Consider the following 15406-nt stretch of genomic DNA (forward strand, 5'->3'; position numbering starts at 1 on the left):
ATTTTCAGATTGAAAAGGAAAAAAGGAGAAAAAAACAACAACAAGAACACGATTTTGGGGAATATTAAAGATCTTGATTTGTGAGAATTCTCTTAGTATGATTTTATTTATTTGATTTTATATTCATCTTGAAGGAAGAGTGGAGATAAAATGGTTATAGTAAAGAATAAAGATGATGGTTATCTGCTGGTGGTGGTGGTTCGTTCTGAGGAGAGAGAAGTGTAAATCATGAATTGAAAATGAAAATGTTCTTTCTTCCAGTCTTTTTGTGTCGGTTATCTTGGACCAGTTAAAGATGTAGTTTTTGTGCCTGCACACGTGTGTGTGTGTGTGTGTGTGTGGGTGCGTGCGTGCACACTGTTGCATGTGTGAGTTTATGTGAGAAAAGAAGAGAATGTGTGTGTATATTTGTGTGCGTGTGTGTGACTATTATTAAATGTGAATGATTTGATGGGTTTGGTTTGATGGGTTTGGTTTGAAGGATGGTAATACATATTGCTATTGTTATAATTATGATGATTATTATTATGCATTGTCACCTTCATTATCATCATCATCATTAGATATGAATGTGTGTGGGTGTGGGTGTGGGTGGGTGGGTGGGTGTCGGTGTTGGCAGGGGATGCAGAGAGTTGCAAATGTTCAACGAGTTATGTTTTTCACCCATCATACAGTAGGTGTCAGGACAATACAAAAAAAAAAAAAGGGAAAGGATAGCTGTGTTCATCAGATGTTGTTCTTCTGCGTTCACTCGTATGCACACGAGTGGGCTTTTACGTGTATGACCGTTTTTACCCCGCCATGTAGGCAGCCATACTCTGTTTTCGGGGGTGTGCATGCTGGGTATGTTCTTGTTTCCATAACCCACCGAACGCTGACATGGTTTACAGGATCTTTAACGTGTGTATTTGATCTTCTGCTTGCATATACACACGAAGGGGGTTCAGGCACTAGCAGGTCTGCACATATGTTGACCTGGGAGATTGTAAAAATCTCCAGCCTTTACCCACCAGGCGTCCTCACCGTGATTCGAACCCGGGACCCTCAGATTGACAGTCCAACGCTTTAACCTCTTGGCTATTGCGCCCGTTCATCAGATGTTCAAAACCTAATTGTCTCTTCAGTGCCACCCGGCTGCTGTGAACACGTGAACCTTGTTTCTGTCTTGTGTGACTGAGATCCACTGTACAGTGAAAGGGTGGCCTAGTGGTAATGTGCCCCCCACCAAGGAAGCGAGAGAATCTGACTTTTGAGTGCTTACGATCCGAATCCCATGCTCGGCAGTGTTTTCTCTCCCTCCGTTAGACTTTGAGTGGTGGTTTGGATGCTGGTCATTAAGGAATGAGACGTCAAACCATGGTCCTATGTGTAGTGGTGGTGTTCCGTTGTAGCTGTACGCTTAGAGAGAAATCTGTTGTGACAAAGAGTAATTCAATACAGTACAGTACAGTACAGTACAATGCAATGCAATGCAGTGCAGTGCAATGAAATACAATACGATACAATACAATACAATACAATATGATACTGTGGTGACTGCTCTGAAATGTAAATCTTCTCCAACCTTTTATTTCTATTTTGCAGTCGTTGACATGTATACAGAATAGCGTATCCAGTAGCTTAATTGTATACAAGCCACAGGATTTGTGAACACCGAAGGCATCATTCAATAACACAAAGTAAAATGATCCATATTCCCTGCAAGGAAAACTCTTCAGATGAGTAACTTTCGTTCTTTGAGAACATTTTTTTAATTCCACATTGTATATGATTTCCCCTCTGATTTACAATTCCAAACATCAACTCCTGTGAAAAAGAACGGAAAATAACTCATACGTACCCTGTCGTCTTTGCTTATCCCCCCCTTCCACCACTCTCAGAAATTTCTCCCCTCTACCAGACCTTTGAGTGATGGTCTGGACCCTAGTCATTCAGATGATGAGATGATGAATCGAGGTAGTGTGTGTAGCATGCATTTAGCACACATGGCAACAAGAGAGTTGTCCCGGGCATTCTGATATTTGTGTGTGTGTGTGTGTGTGTGAGTGTGTGTGTGTGTGAGTGTGTGTGTGTGTGTGTGTGTGTGAGAGAGAGAGAGAGAGAGAGAGAGAGAGAGAGAGAGAGACTGAAGCCTGACTGAATGACACAGGAAACGAATGATGAGCGCTTGAAAGCAGCTGTGTAAATGACTCATGTTTGTACAGCACTTAGAGCTTGGTCTCTGACAGAGGATAGGCACTATATAGGATCCAGGTAAAAAAAAAAAAAAAGGATCTGGGTAAACAATTTGCAGAGACCCAGGCTTTAAGGCACAACTGACAGACCTGGATGAATCTGGTGAAGAGTGATAAGATGATGCAGAAGTTCAGTCAGTGTGACTCTGTGGTGTTGGCAGCTGCACTACGAACTGAAGGCGCCGCGCCACGCCAAGATCCTGAGGATGGTGGGCAAGTGGGACTTCAAGAACAAGAGTCCGGCCAGCCTGCGGGACCTGCTGCTGCCCTTCCTCAGCACTCTGCCGCAGCACCTGCACGACGACTTTCTTTACTTCTTCCCTGACGTCAAGCCTCCAGAAAGGTGTTGTGTTATGCTGTGCTGTGCTGTGCTGTGGTTTTGTGCTGTGCTGTGCTGTGTTGTGTTGTTTTGTGCTTTGTGCTGTGCTGTGCTGTGCTGTTTTGTGTTGTGTTTTGTGCTGTGCTGTGCTGTTTTGTGTTGTGTTTTGTGCTGTGCTGTTTTGTGTTGTGTTTTGTGCTGTGCTGTGCTGCTGTTTTGTGTTGTGTTTTGTGCTGTGCTGTGCTGTTTTGTGTTGTGTTTTGTGCTGTGCTGTGCTGTTTTGTGTTGTGTTTTGTGCTGTGCTGTGCTGTTTTGTGTTGTGTTTTGTGCTGTGCTGTGCTGTTTTGTGTGCTGTGCTATGCTGCTGTTTTGTGTTGTGTGCTGTGCTGTGCTGTTTTGTGTTGTGTTCTGTGCTGTGCTGTTTTGTGTTGTGTTTTGTGTGCTGTGCTATGCTGCTGTTTTGTGTTGTGTGCTGTGCTGTGCTGTTTTGTGTTGTGTTCTGTGCTGTGCTGTTTTGTGTTGTGTTTTGTGGTGTGCTGTGCTGTTTTGTGTTGTGTTTTGTGCTGTGCTATGCTGCTGTTTTGTGTTGTGTGCTGTGCTGTGCTGTTTTGCGTTGTGTTTTGTGCTGTGCTGTTTTGTGTTGTGTTTTGTGCTGTGCTGTGCTGTTTTGTGTTGTGTTTTGTGCTGTGCTATGCTGCTGTTTTGTGTTGTGTGCTGTGCTGTGCTGTTTTGTGTTGTGTTTTGTGCTGTGCTGCTGTTTTGTGTTGTGTTTTGTGCTGTGCTGTGCTGTTTTGTGTTGTGTTTTGTGCTGTGCTGTGCTGTTTTGTGTTGTGTTTTGTGCTGTGCTGTGCTGCTGTTTTGTGTTGTGTTTTGTGCTGTGCTGTGCTGTTTTGTGTTGTGTTTTGTGCTGTGCTGTGCTGTGCTGTGCTGTTTTGTGTTGTGTTTTGTGCTGTGCTGTGCTGTGCTGTGCTGTTTTGTGTTGTGTTTTGTGTTGTGCTGTGCTGCTGTTTTGTGTTGTGTTTTGTGCTGTGCTGTGCTGTTTTGTGTTGTGTTTTGTGCTGTGCTGTGCTGCTGTTTTGTGTTGTGTTTTGTGCTGTGCTGTGCTGTTTTGTGTTTTGTGTTGTGCTGTGCTGCTGTTTTGTGTTGTGTTGTGCTGTGCTGTGCTGTTTTGTGTTTTGTGTTGTGCTGTGCTGCTGTTTTGTGTTGTGGTTTGTGCTGTGCTGTGTTGTTTGTTGTGTTGTGCTGTGCTGTGCTGTGCTGTGTTGTTTTGTGCTCTGCCGTTTTGTGCTGTGTTGTGTTATGTTGTGTTATGTTATGCCATGTTGTAATACTTGAATTGAATTGCATCGTATTGTCTTGTCCACTTTTCTCTTGCGTTATGCTGCATTGCATTGCATTCAGTTATATTGTATTCTGTTGTGTTTATTGTATTCTGTTGTGTTTATTGTATTATGCTGTATTACTGTGTGTCACAACACGTTTCTCTGTGTGAAATCTGGGCTGTTCTCCCCAGGGAGAGCGTGTCACCAAACACCCACCCCCTCATCCGTTTTTTTTTTTTTTTTTCAACCCTGCCTGTTAACGTAGATGTTTCCTCATCAAAAGGAGATTTTTGTCACAGTGAGGGATTCAGTGCCGTGCATGCGCTCAGATTCTCTTGCTTTCTTGGCGGATGCAGACACCACTCCACACTGTGGGGAGTGAGTGAATACATGGACTGATGCAGCATTTCACTTCAAATCCAGCCTTGAAATGTATCTGTGATGTGAACCTGCTTTCATGGATGCCTTGGTGTTGTGGTGTGTGTGTGTGTGTGTGTGTGTGTGTGTGTGTGTTTTCACACTAATAGTAGCTGAAGAAAGCAGTAAAAAAAACAACAACAAAAACAAGAGAGGCAAGGCCTTCAAGACTCACTTGTGATACACTTTAAAAAAAAAATCCAAGCTTTTTATGTATTGAGTATAATTTCAAAATGTAATGTTTAAGATGAGAAAGATCAGTTTGAATCAAATTAAGTCCCCTAGCATTAATTACAGAGTAATTTCCCTTTTTTTACTATCTGCACCAAAACGTTTGCAAAATAAAAAAAACTTCCATGCTTAGCAAAAGAAGTTCCTGTTTGAACAAAAAATGATAATAATGACTGCTCTTGTTGTTGGGTCAGAATATCAGATCAAAGTGCCAAGTTTAGAGAATACAAAAAATATAAATATAACAGTAAATATAACAGTAAATGCAGTTTGCATATGATTAGGCTTCATTTTTTAATTTTTTTGTGCCCATCCCAGAGGTGCAATATTGTTTTAAACAAGATGACTGGAAAGAACTGAATTTTTCCTATTTTTATGCCAAATTTGGTGTCAACTGACAAAGTATTTGCAGAGAAAAAGTCAATGTTAAAGTTTACCACGGACACACAGACACACACGCACAATCACACAGACAACCAAACACCGGGTTAAAACATAGACTCACTTTGTTTATACAAGTGAGTCAAAAAAGACATTCCAGATGAAAATCAGTACAGCAGTTTTCCGCTGCCGCCTGCTTTCAGCCACATGATGTCCAGCGACTTTGAGACCATCCGGCTGAGGGAGGGAGACGACGACGATGATGGGAACAGGTCACCTGACGACTTCGAGGACATCACCTTCCCTGATGAGAACGACCCCTACCGCACCCGCCGCTGTCCCTGCATTTGCCACAGGATGTCCTTCACCAAGCGAAAGAAGAAGGAGAAGTACACACACTGCGATAACTGCTGCCTCAAGGTATTGTAGTGAAGTACTTTTTGTTTTTGTCACAACACAACACACACCTGCGCTGTCCTCTTTGAACACAAACTTGAAAAAAAACAAAGCCTTCTGTTCAAACAGGCCTTTGGGTGTGCTGAAGCACAGCTAATTCATGTCTGCATTCTTCCTCCTCCTGCCCACCTTACTTTACCCTCTGCTGAAATCATCATGCGTTGTGTGAGTGTCTGTGGGTGGGTGTTTGTGTGAGTGCGAGCATGTGTGTGTGTGTGTGTGTGTGTGTGCTTGTGTGCATGTGTAGGGTATTTTTGTCTTGTGTGTGTGTGTGTGTGTGTGTGTGTTCATGCCTGCAATTTGTGGTATTGTCTTGATGTATAGAAACACATATGTGTTGTTTTTTCATGTGCAGAGGTATGTTATTATGCAGTATTGTATATGTATTGCATAGGGAGTTTGTGCCATACAAGTGCTATCTATTATTTTTTGTTTTCTTCTTCTTTTTTTTTTTAAATGTCCCATTGTCTGCACCACTTCAGCGGCGTTACTCCCTTGCCATTCATTCCAAGATCCCCGTAGACAGCCACACCCAGGTTTATCTGCAATAGCCGAATGGATAAAGCGTTGGACTTTCAATCTGAGGGTCCTGGGTTCGAATCTTGGTAATACCACCTGGTGGATTAAGGGTGGAGATTTTTCCGATCTCCCAGGTCAACATATGTGCAGACCCACTAGTGCCTGAACCCCCTTCGTGTGTATAAGCAAGCAGAAGATCAAATATGCATGTTAAAGATCTTGTAATCCATGTCAGCGTTTGGTGGGTTATGGAAACAAGAACATACCCAGCATGCATACCCCCCGAAAACGGAGTATGGCTGCCTACATGGTGGGGTAAAAATGGTCATACACATAAAAGCCCACTCGTGCACATATGAGTGAATGTGGGAGTTGCAGCCCACGAATGCAGAAGAAGCAGAAGAAGAATAAGTCTGCTGCAGTCCCAGTGGGAACTATCAATGTTAGGCTGGCTGCCAGAAGGCCACACAACAGATTTCTCTGTGAAATTTGATCTACTCTACCCTGGGAGAGTACGTCATCACAGAGGAGCACCAACCCTTCTCTTCCCATGTTTGTTTTGTCTGAAAGTGTATTTGTTTTACTATCGAAGCGGGTTTTTCAACAGAAGTTTGCCAGGGATGTTCTTTGTGGACCAAAAGAACAACACTGTGTGGACAAAACGAACAAAAATAGGTAGATAGATATATGAATAAATATAGTTCACACAGAGCATTTTTTGTGCAATTGGACAGGAAGGAGAGGCACTGACAGTCACACTGACACAGGTTTAACTGTGAAGGCCACTGGCCCATACGTAAAAGAGAAAGGAGGATATGATGGGGCAATTCACAGAAATACACCTACTTTGCTTTGCCAAACAGAATAGCATGTATGGGGAACGGAAAGAGAAAGAGAGAGAGAGACGCTTGACGTTTTGACACTTTAATGTCATTGGCCATGACGTCCTTATGGCATTTGTGAATGCGTCAACATACTGTCATTGCATAACGAAACATTATAATAAATGAATGAAAATGGTGAAAGAAGTCGCTGGAGAAGGTGCAGGAGGCGGTGGAGGTCTGGAGTCGACCGGAGGGAGCGAAAGAAGTGCAGGAGGCGGCAGGTTGACATTGTTGAGAGGGCCAGAAATAGAGGGCCCAGAGTGTCCACGAATCGATTGCGATCACACCTTAATTTTAGCCCTGATCTCCCAATCGAACCATATAATTATGTGACCTGGTTGAAGACAAAATTTGACAAAAAACAAGAATGCCAGAGAATCGACAGACAGACAGATAATACGAAAAAACTTAGCCGTATGAAGAGCACAGGAACAGGAGTCATAATGGCTGCCGGAAAAAGAGGGCACTCGCCAGCGGGACAAAGGGGAGGTTACCTACTTCCGGGAGGTTATCGGCCGTAGTTTCGTTTTCTCCGCATAGGCGGATAGTAGTTTGCACAGGACAGTAATGTCAGACCCCTGCCGGAGTCTGCACTAGTTGGGTCACGGTAAGTATATTATTTAAACGTAATTTTAGATAGAAAATTTCCTTTTTTCCATGAAGAACAATGGTAGCAACCAACAGGCCTCCCAACACATGATAATAACTATGTTCATTCATCTATCTATACTACACTGACAAAAGAAGAAAATGTCAAACCTGTCTGACCATGCAGTTTGTATCTGTTTGTAATGATTTTTGCCTAATTTTCTAAGCTTCTGATATGAATTTTGCCATCAAAATTATCACCTCCTGATCTGATGTTAACAAGCTAAAGAGAGCCTTTCTTTTTTGCAAATTCTAGAGAGAGAGAGAGAGAGAGATCTGAAAGGAGGCATTCAAATATTGAATCAGTGGCAGACTTTGACACACACGCACATCGCTACAGGTGTGAGTTGTGTTGCAGGTGGTGGATGGACAGCTGTACTTCCAGCCCAGCAACGTAACCACGCGCCGCCCTGTCAGCGCCACGTTCTACGACCCTGTGCCCATGCCCCTCCCCCCAGACCTCCCCCCTCCCTCCGCCCACTCACGGGGAGCCTTCAACTGCTCGGCAATCCTGGACGAGGCTGATGAGGATGACCATGATGATGACCTGGAAGATGACGTGGACACAGAGGACGACAAGGGCACAGAAGATGAGAAACCAGAAACAGAGGAAGACGATGAAAAGCCTGATACTGACGATGATGAGGATGAAGAGGATGAAGATGAGGAGGATGTGGAGGATGAGGAGGAGGAGGAGGAGGAAGAGGATGGGAAGTGTAGCCCCACTAAACAGCCCAGAATGGCTCCTGTGGAGGAAGGGGTCCGCTCTCCGCTGAGCTCCAAAGAAACGGGTCAGCTGTCCTCCCAGGAGCAGGTCCCTGCACACACACACCCTCAGCAGCCGTCCCTCCGACACACGCTGGCTCAGCAGCCCCCAAGTCTGCAGTCCATCGCCCAGCAGACCTTCAGTCAGCACTCGCCCGGTCAGCACCCAGCCGCTCAGCCCTCTGTCATCACTCAGCAGCCGTCAGCACAGCAATCCCTCGCTCAGCACTCCACAGCTCAGCGTCCAGAGCTGCTGGCTCACCCGGTGCGGCGGTACAATGTGGAGGAGATAGTGCAGCCCCTGGCCGGCAGGCGGCCGGCCTCTCCCTCCCCCTCCCAGCCCCTCCCCCCGACCGTCCTCACGGCACTGCCCACTGCCGGCCTGCCAGGGAAGAAGGTCCGTCTGCTGCCCAAGCCTGGGGAGAGCAACATGCGGGTCAGTCACACTTCTGCCCTTCGCCCTCCTCCTGTTGACGGTGCATCATGCACAACGTTCACTTTGTTGTTTCACTTTGCTTCTCAAGGACGTTTTCACCTTGTTTGAGTTTGTTTCTCAAGGAGTTTTCACTTTGTTTGTTTGTTTGTTTCTCAAGGAGTTTTCACTTTGTTTGAGTTTGTTTCTCAAGGAGTTTTCACTTTGAGTTTGTTTCTCAAGGAGGTGTCACTGTTTGAGTTTGTTTCTCAAGGAGGTGTCACTTTGAGTTTGTTTCTCAAAGAGGTGTCACTTTGAGTTTGTTTCTCAAGGAGGTGTCACTTTGCTTGAGTTTGTTTCTCAAGGAGGTGTCACAGTTTGAGTTTGTTTCTCAAGGAGGTGTCACTGTTTGAGTTTGTTTCTCAAGGAGGTGTCACTTTGAGTTTGTTTCTCAAGGAGGTGTCACTTTGTTTGAGTTTGTTTCTCAAGGAGGTGTCACTGTTTGAGTTTTTTTCCCTTTTTTTTTCTCAAGGTGGTGCCACTGTTTGAGTTTGTTTCTCAAGGAGGTGTCACTTTGTTTGAGTCCCCCCCCCCCCCCAAGGAGGTGTCACTGTTTGAGTTTGTTTCTCAAGGAGGTGTCACTTTGTTTGAGTTTGTTTCTCAAGGAGGTGTCAATTTGTTTGAGTTTGTTTCTCAAGGAGGTGTCACTTTGTTTGAGTTTGTTTCTCAAGGAGGTTCCACTTTGTTTGAGTTTGTTTCTCAAGGAGGTGTCATTGTTTGAGTTTTTTTCTCAAGGAGGTGTCACCTTGTTTGTTTGAGTTTGTTTCTCAAAGAGATGTCACTTTGTTTGAGTTTGTTTCTCAAGGAGGTGTCACTTCCTTGGAAAAAATCCATGTACGCTACACCACATCTGCCAGGCATCTAGATAGATGCCTGACGGGCAGCGTAACCCAACACATTCAGTCAGGCCTTGAGAGCATGCATATGTATTTGTGTACCAATCAGAGTGGATTTCTTCAACAGAATTCTGCCACTTACGTTGCCATGCATTGGTTTTCAGTGCGCACAAGGGACCTTGGTTTGTCATCTTATCCGGATGATTAGATGATGAGTTTTATTTTCCAAACTTGGGAGAAGAGGCAAGAGTGGGAATTGAACCCAGACCCTCACGGACACTGTAATGGCAGATAGGTGTAAACAATTCTGCCAACTTCCTCATCTCACACTGTGGCTCTTGTCCTCCTTTCTTTCCAGTGCATCATGCACAAAGGGTTTGATTTTTGCTGACAGTTGTGAGACATTCGTTTGAGAAAAAGCCTCCAGGTCTGAATCTGATAAATGTTTGTCTTTTTCCGGTCAGTAAAGCTGTAAGGGTTGAAGTAGAATTGTTTGGGGCTGATGTGAGAGTAGGTTCAGCTGGTAACAGTGAATGGCTGCAGTGTGGTGAAGCAGCACTGGTCCAGCCTTGCCGACATAACGATGTTTAATAACCTACTGCAGGTCAGGTACCTCTGGAAGTATGCTGAGCTTTTCACAATCTTGTGAGATGGGAGTATCATTTTGTTGGATTGCTTTTTATCATGTTTGAACATCATTATTCTTTAACATCGCCATGGTCTGACAAGCTCGTGTCTGTTCCAGATGCGGAAGAGGATCCTGAGTATGCAGCCTGGTCGTCAGGTGTCGGCGTCCATGCAGTCCCTGGCCCCCAAGCCAGGACTGACCCCGGAGTCGGAGTCGGCCCCAGAGCTGCAGTCAGCGGGTCCCAGCTCCACAGTCAGCCCTCTACTGATGCCCCCTTCAGGTGAGCTTGGTTTGAGTGTACGTAGATTGGGTGAGACATGAGTGAATTGGTGTTTTTGATCCTTTCATCACCAGCTGTGTTCAAGCTGTAGATTGGGTGAGACATGAGTGAATTGGTGTTTTTAATCCTTTCATCACCAGCTGTGTTCAAGCTGTAGATTGGGTGAGACATGAGTGAATTGGTGTTTTTAACATGAGTGAATTGGTGTTTTTGATCCTTTCATCACCAGCTGTGTTCAAGCTGTAGATTGGGTGAGACATGAGTGAATTGGTGTTTTTAATCCTTTCATCACCAGCTGTGTTCAAGCTGTAGATTGGGTGAGACATGAGTGAATTGGTGTTTTTAATCCTTTCATCACCAGCTGTGTTCAAGCTGTAGATTGGGTGAGACGTGAGTGAATTGGTGTTTTTAATCCTTTCATCACCAGCTGTGTTCAAGCTGTAGATTGGGTGAGACATGAGTGAATTGGTGTTTTTAATCCTTTCATCACCAGCTGTGTTCAAGCTGTAGATTGGGTGAGACGTGAGTGAATTGGTGTTTTTAATCCTTTCATCACCAGCTGTGTTCAAGCTGCTGACAGCTACTGGCCGGCTAAGTCAGCTGCATAGTCTAGCTGAAAACTGCTTGTGCAGCAGAGCAGCAAGTGGGAATGTGGGGAACTCGTTTTATTCGTTGCCATGTGGCATGAATTGTCACTGTCAGCAGCAAAGTGGGAATGTGGGGAACTCGTTTTATTCGTTGCCATGTGGCACGAATTGTCACTGTCAGCAGCAAAATCATTATCTGCCAACTGACTTTCAGTTGGACTTGAAGCTTGTTGTCTTGTGTAGCATGGTCTAAAGCGAGACTGCTGGTTACAGTGTGAACTGGTTGAAGAACTTGCCATTGTTCAAACTTAAGTTTAAAAAAAGCTGCTGAAAATAGCTCCAATCCACACGAGAGTTGGTTCTAAAATGAGATGGCTGTTTCTGGTACATTTGTCAGGAAGTGCTGGCTAAATTTATTGTAACTTATTGCAGAGAAGTGCAAGTTTGTTAACATCAGTGCTAAAGTCCCCGACTTTTCCCTACAAGTTGTCCTGCGGTGACTGAGGTGTTCTCACTGCAAGTCACTAATCGGCGACTAAAGCGACCAAAGGGTGAATGTTGTTTTTTAATCAATCATTTTACATTCTTTTGTGTGCTCTTTGACAGGCTGTAAGAACTGACAGGTGATCAGCCCTGAAATGGACCCTTTTGCGGTCGGCTGGGCGATAATCAACACAATTTGATTTGATTTGATATGATTTGATCTGCCCCTCTTCAGGTGTGGCAGGTGCCTCCTGGAAGCCCCCAAGGATCGTGTCCAACAAGTGTCTGGGCACAGTGTCCGTGGTGGGGCCCGACAACACCGTCATCATGTTCAACTCCTCCCTCCACAACCCCAGCCTGGCGGAGACCCTGCCCAGCCTTCATGAGCAGAGGGGGTTCTTTCCCCTTCCCACCGGGGACCAGCGAGCGGCAGGAGGGGGTGTGGGGGGGAGCACGAGGGCAGGGCTGGGCAAGGCGACGACAGATGACGGTGACAAACCAAGTGATGAGGAAGCTCCTTCACTGCCCACCATCACCTCCCCACACAAGAACATGCAGAGGGGGAGCTTTGCAGGACTGCTGCAGGGAACACAGCCGTCAGACTGTGCTCAGCCGTCATTGTCGTACTCCTCGCAGGAGCCTGGGTCGTCGGGCAGTGTGGGTGCGAGGCAGTCACCGTCATCGTCAACAGCAACCACCACCACCACCATCATGCAGCCCTTGATGTCTGAGGACACGCTCAGTGCTCTGTTTGAACAGATGAGGGAAGGAACGGCATCCAGCAGTGTGTCCCTCCCCTTTGATATGCACAGCAACTCCAGCATGTCGGCAATGCTGTCAAAGGTAGGGTCACAGGGTGTGTGTGTGTGTGTGTTTTGTTGTTGTTTTTTGACAGAATGTGTGTGTTTTATATTGTTTTTTTGACAAATCTTCTGAATACATCTTTTTCTTCTTCTTCTCCCTCAACTCTGAAGTCATTGGGGTGCCGCACAGAAGAACCATTCACCAGGTTTTCTTCTGGTTCTGTTGGTATTGTGTCAAAACTTGGGTCTCTGCATATGTATCTGAATATATCACTTCTTTGCAGAGAAGAACTGTTCACCAGATTTTCTCTAGGTCTGTGGGTTTTGTGTCAAACAAATCCTGGGTCTCTGCATATGTGTCTCTGAATATTATTACTTCTTTTTTCTCTCTCACCAGCTTTTTGGACAAGAACTAAACAGGTGGTGCTTTGTGTAGGGAACAAAGGGGTTGGGGATGGTGGTGTGGGGGGCAGTGGGGGAGAGCATCAGTGGATACAGGATGTTTGTGTGTTGTTCTGTGTGATCAGTTTTTTTGTTGTTATTGTTCTGTTCTGGGAGGGGGAGGGTACTTTTTGGATCAGTCTTGTTCGAAACACAGGCTCTGTCCCCTTCAGGGTCATACTTAGAATCACTGTATCATCACCTGTTGGTGTGAAGTCTGCTGTTCAAGAATTTTGTCTTTCTCCATTTCAGGTTTTCCCTCTGTTTATGGCTGTATTTCTCCAATCATTTAATACACACATGAACACAAGCACGCAGGCGCACACATTTCCTTGTCACATGTATTTGTATTTCTCGCTCACTGTCTTCCTACCTATGTCCATTATACAAATACAAACACAAATGATTCACCTCAGCACACCAACAGACTTGCAGTCCAAACTTTTTATAAACAAAATCATTATTTCAAAAATGGACAATAATTGAGACTGATATCTGTTACTGTCTGTGCAACCACGGAATGGGCATTGATTTTTAATATAATTTTGTGATATCTTATTTCCTGCACGACCAGTGATTGTTTTACACAATCCCTTCATGTCAGTCCCGTCCTGTGCTTTGCTGCTCACTGTACTGGCCTCCCTGTCCAGATGATGCAGTACCCAGAGAGCAGGCAGGAAGAAGCCGACTCCTCGAAGCAGCCGGCAGACGTCACTGGGCCCAGACCCATGGACCTGTCCTTCCCCGCTGATCCCCAGCCCACCTCCACCACCACCACCGCCACTGGCCTCAGTCCTGTAAGGAAACAGGATGACCTCTACCAAGGCGACATCGACTGGACGAGGTATTCAGATAGGCATGTGAGGGTAGTACTGCTGAGACGTGATTGACGGAGGGGATGATAGACAGAGGGGATGATTGACAGAGGGGATGATTGACAGGGGGTTGAGACATGATTGACAGAGGGGGCTGAGACATGATTGACAGAGGGGATGATTGACAGAGGGGGCTGAGACATGATTGACAGAGGGGATGATTGACAGAGACATGATTGACAGAGGGCTGAGACATGATTGACAGAGGGGATGATTGGCAGAGGGGATGATTGACAGAGGAGACAGACATGATTGACAGAGGGGATGATTGACAGAGGGGGCTGAGACATGATTGACAGAGGGGATGATTGACAGAGGGGGCTGAGATTGTAATGACTGACTCATGTTCTTTTGAACAGACATTTCAAATTTTTGTCTTGTCTGTGAGTAGGAACTAAAAATCAGTACCAGTTAAGTGTGCTAAAAACGATGGCAGTTTACCTGGCAGTATTACTGGTCACATATGTTTATTTACTGATTTATGTGTGAGGGTTTTGTGAGTTTAAACACATGGAAGAGTTATTGTCCTGTCTTGAGTGTGCTTGAATGACTGCATCAGACGTCAGATGTGCATGTGACTACAAGAGTGCATACTTGCCTGCATATGCGTGTGCATGTGTATACAGTCCATCCATTTACTTTCAGTTTAAGGAGGCATCAATGCATTCAGACAAATCCGTATATGCTACACATCTGCTAGGCATATGCCTGACCACCAGCATAACCCAAGCGCTAGTCCAGCCTTGAGTGCATGCATATGTGTATCTGTGTACCTCTCAGGGTGGATTTCTTCATTAGAATTTTGCCAGAGGATGTCCATTTGTTGCCATTGGCTCTTCTTCAGTGTGCCAAGTACATGCTGCACACAGGACCTCAGTTTATCATCTCATGCAAACGATTGCACACTCACTTTGATTTCCCAGTCAAAGTAGGGAGAAGAAGGTGAGACCAGGATTTGAACCCAGACCCTCACAGACACTGCATTGGCAGATACGCGTCTTAGCCCTTTCGCCACAGTCCATCCATTGAATATATGTATGAATCTGGTTTTTCTCCTACTTGCAGTGAACAAGACCGAATGATAGTGGAGATGGTCAGAGATCATGGGGTCTCCATGAACACCTGTCAGCTGATCGCCACCAGACTGCAGGGTGTGACTGCCGCACAGGTAGGTACCAACAATGATGTGCAACACATGACACCAACCATGGAGAACCCTGTAAGAGAGTGTCATATGCAAGTGTGTGTGTGTGTGTATGTGTGCGTGTGTGTGTGAGAGAGAGCATATGTGCGCGTGCATGTGTGTGTATGAATGTGACTGTGTGTGTGTGAGTGTGTGTGTGCGCGCGACTGAAGCCTGACTGAATGAAACGGGAAACAAATGACAAGCGCCCAAAGGCAGCTGTCTCTCTGCTGTACCCATGTGGGCAGCCTGTTGTGCAAATGACTGTGTTTGTGAAGCACTTAAGCTTGGTCTGACCAAGGGGATAGGTACTATATAAGTGTCCCTATAAATCAGAGTATGTGTGTGTCTGTTTATGCATCTGTGGTGTGTATAATTTTGATATCACACAGTGAAATTTAGGTTGCTCCCCCCACAGGGACAGCTCATCGTCAAATTCTGGTTCCTCCAGCTTTTTTATATTCTGTTTTATTCTTTAAATCTTTTATTGTTTTTGTGTGTATATTTGTTTACTCGTAAAAGTGGATTTCTATGATGGAAGTTTGCCAGGGACATCTGTTGTTGTTGCCATGGGTTCTTCATGTGCACAAAGTGTATGTGCTGTTTCGCCGATTTATCATATCTCCCCAAAGACTAGCATCC

General features: G+C 45.3%; 1 protein-coding gene across 1 annotated transcript in view; it reads left to right on the plus strand.

Moving 5' to 3' along the window:
* LOC143282173 (uncharacterized) overlaps window positions 1-15406 on the plus strand; it is a 65685-nt gene that overhangs the window by 47864 nt on the left and 2415 nt on the right. Inside the window, exons 23-29 of the mRNA XM_076587737.1 lie at window positions 2396-2577; window positions 5108-5324; window positions 7770-8612; window positions 10230-10392; window positions 11698-12305; window positions 13357-13550; window positions 14647-14749. Coding sequence (XP_076443852.1) covers window positions 2396-2577; window positions 5108-5324; window positions 7770-8612; window positions 10230-10392; window positions 11698-12305; window positions 13357-13550; window positions 14647-14749 — 2310 coding nt within the window. The remainder of the gene's footprint in view (window positions 1-2395; window positions 2578-5107; window positions 5325-7769; window positions 8613-10229; window positions 10393-11697; window positions 12306-13356; window positions 13551-14646; window positions 14750-15406) is intronic.

The sequence above is a fragment of the Babylonia areolata genome, chromosome 5, assembly GCF_041734735.1.
Source record: "Babylonia areolata isolate BAREFJ2019XMU chromosome 5, ASM4173473v1, whole genome shotgun sequence".
In the NCBI taxonomy this organism is placed as follows: Eukaryota; Metazoa; Mollusca; class Gastropoda; order Neogastropoda; family Buccinidae; genus Babylonia; species Babylonia areolata.